A 6,070-nucleotide genomic window follows, 5' to 3' on the forward strand; every position below is an offset into this window, starting at 1 on the left:
AACAGAGGCTGAGTTTTATTCTTTTTACTATTTCTGTGATGAGTAGAATATAATCTCTGAAACTGTGGATGTCTAAGGATGATACGGGTTCCAAATTCATATTTATATTTGTAAATGTTTTCTGAAAAGTCCAAATTTTCAATGGTGTCAAAATTATTAGATGATTAATATTAAGGCCATTTCTAACATTTGTTACTGTCACTAAGTATATGAGTGATGTATCTTTGTAAAATTATTAACTTAACCTACAAGTGACTGTCAGTTATGTGTCCTTTAGCAAGTTTCTTATTCTCTTATCACCATTTTTGCTGATGAGGGAAAAGAGATTAATAGTACTTCCCTCTGGTGTTAATATAAGGACTAAATACAAACACACACATACTCCATGTGATGTGATTATATAGTGAGGCAGTTGGAGTAGTGACTAAGAGCACGAACTCTGGAATGTCTATAAGTTACTTTATGCAAAGTCCTTTGAATAGCCCCTGGCACACACAGCTCTAGTTGTTTTTTGTTTGGTTTTTGTCCCCCTCCCCCATCCTCTTTCAGCCTCCCGTTCACATTCCCCTTGGCTGCCTGAGAGAGACCCTGTTGTTCTCAGCTAAACCCTCTTTAATCCCCCTCCGTCCTCAGACTATCAACCCCCCCTCCATGGCAGTATGCTCAGTCTCCCCCAGCCCTGTCCTCCTCTAATTTCCTACAACTCATGTCCTCTGCCCCACTCCCCACCCAATTCCAGCCACACTAGCTTTCTTGATTTCCTTAAAAAATGCTGTAAGATCACTCCACCCAGAGGGTTTTGCACAGGGCCTTTCCTTGCACCAGTAAATGCCCTTCTTCAATTCTTCATATTGGGCCTATAAGATGAAAAAGGGTGCTGTACTAAATCATAAATTCCTAACTGGCGGGTCATGGTGGAGAGTCACTGTTCTGGCTGCTGTAGTGTTTTATAAGTGGTTACCTGTTACAGTGTGACATTTAGATAAGACACGTCATGTTTAATAATGTACTGTTTTACAGCTAGTTAAGTCTTGAGTTAATACATCAAAGAGTTACAGCCGTATCTGAGCATGTTTATATAGATATTTGATCAAGGTTAACCTTACGACAAGAGAAAAGTTGTACTTAGTTGATAATATAAATATATCCAAAGAAATTTAATCATTGAAAAACATTAAAACTGACAAAATACAGTAGGCATTTCTATATTAAAGTCAGATTATAAGCTTTCTGAAGGACAAAGAACCATCCCTTATTTATTTCCTGCATCTGTGAGTAACTATTGTAAACATCACTTTTCAAATGAAGGTAATTGGATTTTATAGGAATTTTGTAGGAAATTAATTTGTATTATTTATTGTTTTATCACTTTTACGAAGACAATATAAATAAGAAGTATCTAAAATATCTTTTAGACATTTATGTCCTCTTCTCCATTGCTTATTTCTGTTCTAACAGATTATCCATTCAGTTTCCACAAGCAGTAAAATTGGATTTACTAAGCATGTTTATGCTCAGCGCTCAAACTGTACTGGTGGGCGCTCTCAAAAGTCCTGGTTTTTAAAAGTCCTGGGAAATACTGGTTTTTCAAATTTCAAAAAAACTTCTATCCAACTCATCTTTGATATATGTGAAGAATTAGGAGATATGCCAACCCAGTAATGGAAACAAGCCTCATGAAGTTTAATGTGAGCTTATTAGCTATTTGAAATTTGTTTTTGTGAAAAAGAAAAGTATTCTTTCTCCACTGAATACTTTTTAGGTGGGTGGGAACTTTTGAATTCACAACTTTATAATTGCTTTGAATTCACAACAACTAGGCTTATTAGAGTTTCTTTGCATATTGACACATAAAAATATTTTTGCAAAAGCCCTGGCTGGCATAGCTCAGTGGATTGAGCTTGGGCTATGAACCAAAGCATCGCAGGTTCGATCCCCAGTCAGGGCACATGCCTGGGTTGCAGGCAGGTCTCCATTGGGGGCCACATGACAGACAACCACACATTGATGTTTCTCTCTTTCTTTCTCCCTCCCTTACCGTCTCTAAAAATAAATAAATAAAATATTAAAAATAAAAGAATTTTAAAAATATATTTTTGCAAGGTAATTTATGCTTGAGGCCAGAAAAAAAATCAATGCTACTAGAAATTTTCTTATGTATGAAAGTGGTCATTTTAAGCAATAGTAATAATTGCCATGAAAGGGATTCTTTCCAAATCTGATTCTTAATCTTAGATTTATGGCATTTTATAAAATTTATGCTTTTAATATAGCAAATCATGAAACATTTTTCTTCAGGAAGATATATTTTTATATTTTCTACTTAAATCATTACTTTGTAGTACATTAACCAACACAGCTCTTTAAACACTTCATTTTACTACCTTGTAGGTGAGAACCTTGTTGGTTCTGAGTTTTAGTTACACTTAGCCTCGTATATATGTGAAAATAAAACAGTAACTTGCTTTCTAATTCATTTTGATTTACACCCATTGTTGGATTTTTGGTATTCTTGTGTATGCTTCTTTGTTATTGTTAAAATTCTGATGATATTTAACTTTGACCTCAGAAGCAACAAATTTAGACAGCTTAGTAGCTTAATTTCTATTGTCAGAAGTACTGATATTTTGTTCAGTTTTTATATGGGGCAAAATTATACACACACAAATACAAATACATACATATGGGTTGCACATGTAATATAAAACCTTTTTAGGAGTGAATGGCTTTTAATTTTAGAAAATTATTCCTCACGAAGTAATTTCTTAATTCTGCTTTATGATTAAGTTAAGAGGAAACCACTAGGGTTTATCTTTTTACCTCAAAACTTTTTACTGATTTATAACTTTTTAATCACCTGAAACACTGAATCATTAATCTCACATAGAAGTACCATAACTACCAGTAAGTCAATATCTATTCCATTGAGTTGATATGTAGTTAACTTAGTGCATCCATTTGTTTTTGGTTTTCATAATGATGAGATACTTTTAATTATGTTTTCTCCCCCCTCCAATCTTCAATTTTTATTTATTTAGAGAATTTAGAATTTTCAGATGTCTGTTAATTAACTGTTATAGTATTTTGTAAAATATAAAATGATATGTATTATGCTAAACTGTATGTTACAATTTTTTAAAAGAAAAAATTTTAAATATAAAATATTTGTCTTGTCTTTACAGGGTGTCCCATCTCCTTCCCTTGTCAGCCTTCCTTCCTTCTTTGAAAGGAGAAGTTATGCTTTAAGTAGATCTACAACTCATTTGATATGAAGTTTAAAAAACTTTACTTACAGACACTTAACATCTCATGTGCAAATAAGAAACTGACTTAAATGGTACTTGCCATTAGCACTTGGTGAAAGCATAAAGGAGATAAGATAGGTAACACTAAACTACGTTATTTGATTTTCTTCTTTAAAGAGTAAGGTTAACCTCCTACATTTTTCAAGTTAATTTATTAGAAAGTTTTATTGATTTTTGATGTAATTTTTTTCTTTGCTGAAATCCTTCATTTGAAGACCAGTATGTTTAAGTTATTCATGATATCGGTAGCTTTGTAACCTGATACATATAGTAAATAAATTTTATTGGTCTATGTTAAATGCTGCTGTGAATTTCTTTGTATAGTGTCCATGAATGAATTTTGGAAATACATGCTTGTGTATCTCAATTTGTGCAGAAATTAAGTGATACCACAGTACTTAACTAGATCAAAACCAAATATTGGATTAAATAGTGGGGTCTTGTTTCATATGTGCTGTTTGAAGTACTTTTTAAATTGCTCCTTTTCCAGTTTTATTCTCAAGTATTTTTAAGATCCAGTGTGTGGGTTTAAAAAGATTTGCCCTGATTAAAAAGAATAACAGTTAAAGGAGATTGTTTCTAAATACTTTTGCAAATTGAGATAAGGACAGAGAGATTAAAAAATAATGAATATTTTGCACAAACATGATATTGGTATATACTTGTAGCTGTTTCAGAGATATATATTTATGGTACTTTTTAGCCACTAGTAAATCTTGATTTAGTTTGATGATGTGTGGAATTTTATTTTGAGGAATGACCACACGGAAATTGTGGTAAAGATTCTTTATACTCTTTATAACATAACTCTAAAGTTGACATCAGTTTTACTAGTCTGCTGTAAAATACATAGATATGTGTATGGTCAACTTTTTACTAAGGTCCCATAACTGAATGTAAAGTTGAAATACATTTATTTGCTATTGTAAAATATTTTTCAAATCTTGATGTTATTTTTCACAATAGTTTTGTTTTTATAGTCATTAATAGAAAATAATCAAGTTATTATGAATGAATGCATTATTATTTCCTACCTGTTTAGGGAGCACTACAAACATTTAATTGTCATTTAACAATTCTCCGTTATTTTCTTTAAGAGTTTAACTGACTATATAGATTTTTTCTCTGCCACATATTTGTTACTTTTAAATTGTAAATGAACCTTCATTACTATACTTTAAAAGCAATTGTATTAGGAAGAATGTTGTAAATAAATACTTAAAACCTGAGGTTATTTTATGTTTTATAGTTTCTTTAGACAAATTTTCACCGACCGGATGAGCACATGCATCAGCCTCTACTCTTGTGTATTTGCTTGTATATTTATTTGCTTCTTTCTTCCTCCATTAATATTTTTAAGCATTATTATGTGTGGGATAGGATTTTTTAATCTGGAATCAACTTTGTAGAATGGAGATAGTGAATTCTGTGGTAGTTATATAAAATTGTATTATATATGCATTTTTCTGTTAGAAGTTATACTGCTTTTATCATTTTGTTGGGAATAGAGCTGTGTCTCCAAAACTGTGGGGTTTCAAGGGAGAGGAAATGACAAGGCATGACATTGGAAACGTTATTGGATGTACAGGTAAGTCGTTCAAGTCTGATTCAAAAATCAATATACAGATATCAATTGTATTTCATGGCACCAGGCATAAACAGGTTGAAAATACCTTTTTTTTTTAAGTTACCTGTCACAATACCATAACAATTATTGAAGTATTTAAGTCACGGATTATATATTTCAGTATTGAAAAATAGCAGTTTTCCCCAAATTGAACTATAAATTCAAACAAAGCCAGTCAAAATGCTGAAAGGCTGTGTGTGTGTGTGTGTGTGTGTGTAACATGATAAATTATTCCCGGAATTCATACGGAAATGCAAAGGGTTAAAAATAACCAATCAATTGAAGAAGTACAAAGACTTCCTTTATGAACAAGGTTAATTTTAAAGCTGTAGGGGTGAAGACAATGAGGAGTTAGAACTCTTGATGTGCTGAAGACAAGCAATGGATCACAACTGAAGACCTACAAAGAGATAAAAGTGACACTTAAAACAGTGGGAAAAGATAGTCTCTTCAATAAATGGTTCTGAGAAAAGTGGGTATCTTTATTTTTTTAAAAAAGAAGAGAAAGGAAACTAATTTCTTCTTTACACTCTATACAAAAATGAGTTCCAAGGGAATTTGTAGGCCTAAATCTAAAAGGTAAAACTATAAAGATTTTACTAGATAATACAGGAGAGTATCTTAATCTGTTGGGTTGGAAAAGATTGCTTAATCGTGTTAACATGTTTAACATTATAGTGGAAAACACTGTTAAATCTACATTAAAATTAAGAACTACCTGTTTTGAAAAGATATCTGTAAGAGTAGAAGTCACAGAATACGTGTTCACAATATATGTAACTGACAAGGACTCATTTCCAAAATACAAAAATAACTAGAAAACCAGAATAATCAAACTTCCCTAAAGAAAAACAGGCATTTCACAAGTGAGAAAATCCAAATGGCTAATTCGCTTATTAAGAAATGATCTCATACATTTTCTTTTTTATAGCTAAGTAGTATTCCATTGTGTAAATGTAAAAAATTAAGAATATCTTAACCCTTTGTGACAGCATGGATGGACCAGGAGAACATACGCTAAGTGAAATAAGGTAGTCAGAGAAAGACAAGTACCATCTGATCCCACGCATATGTAGACTCTAATGAACAAACTAAGCTAATAAGCAAAATAAGAGACAGACTCAGGTAAAGAGCAGGC

General features: G+C 32.0%; 1 protein-coding gene across 1 annotated transcript in view; it reads left to right on the forward strand.

Annotated features, from left to right (window-relative positions):
* ECT2 (epithelial cell transforming 2) overlaps positions 1-5,421 on the forward strand; it is a 51,823-nt gene extending 46,402 nt beyond the window's left edge. Inside the window, 1 exon segment of the mRNA XM_028504849.2 lies at positions 3,183-5,421. Coding sequence (XP_028360650.1) covers positions 3,183-3,272 — 90 coding nt within the window. The 3' untranslated portion in view covers positions 3,273-5,421.
* The last annotated feature ends 649 nt before the right edge of the window (positions 5,422-6,070 follow it).

The sequence above is a fragment of the Phyllostomus discolor genome, chromosome 2, assembly GCF_004126475.2.
Source record: "Phyllostomus discolor isolate MPI-MPIP mPhyDis1 chromosome 2, mPhyDis1.pri.v3, whole genome shotgun sequence".
In the NCBI taxonomy this organism is placed as follows: domain Eukaryota; kingdom Metazoa; phylum Chordata; class Mammalia; order Chiroptera; family Phyllostomidae; genus Phyllostomus; species Phyllostomus discolor.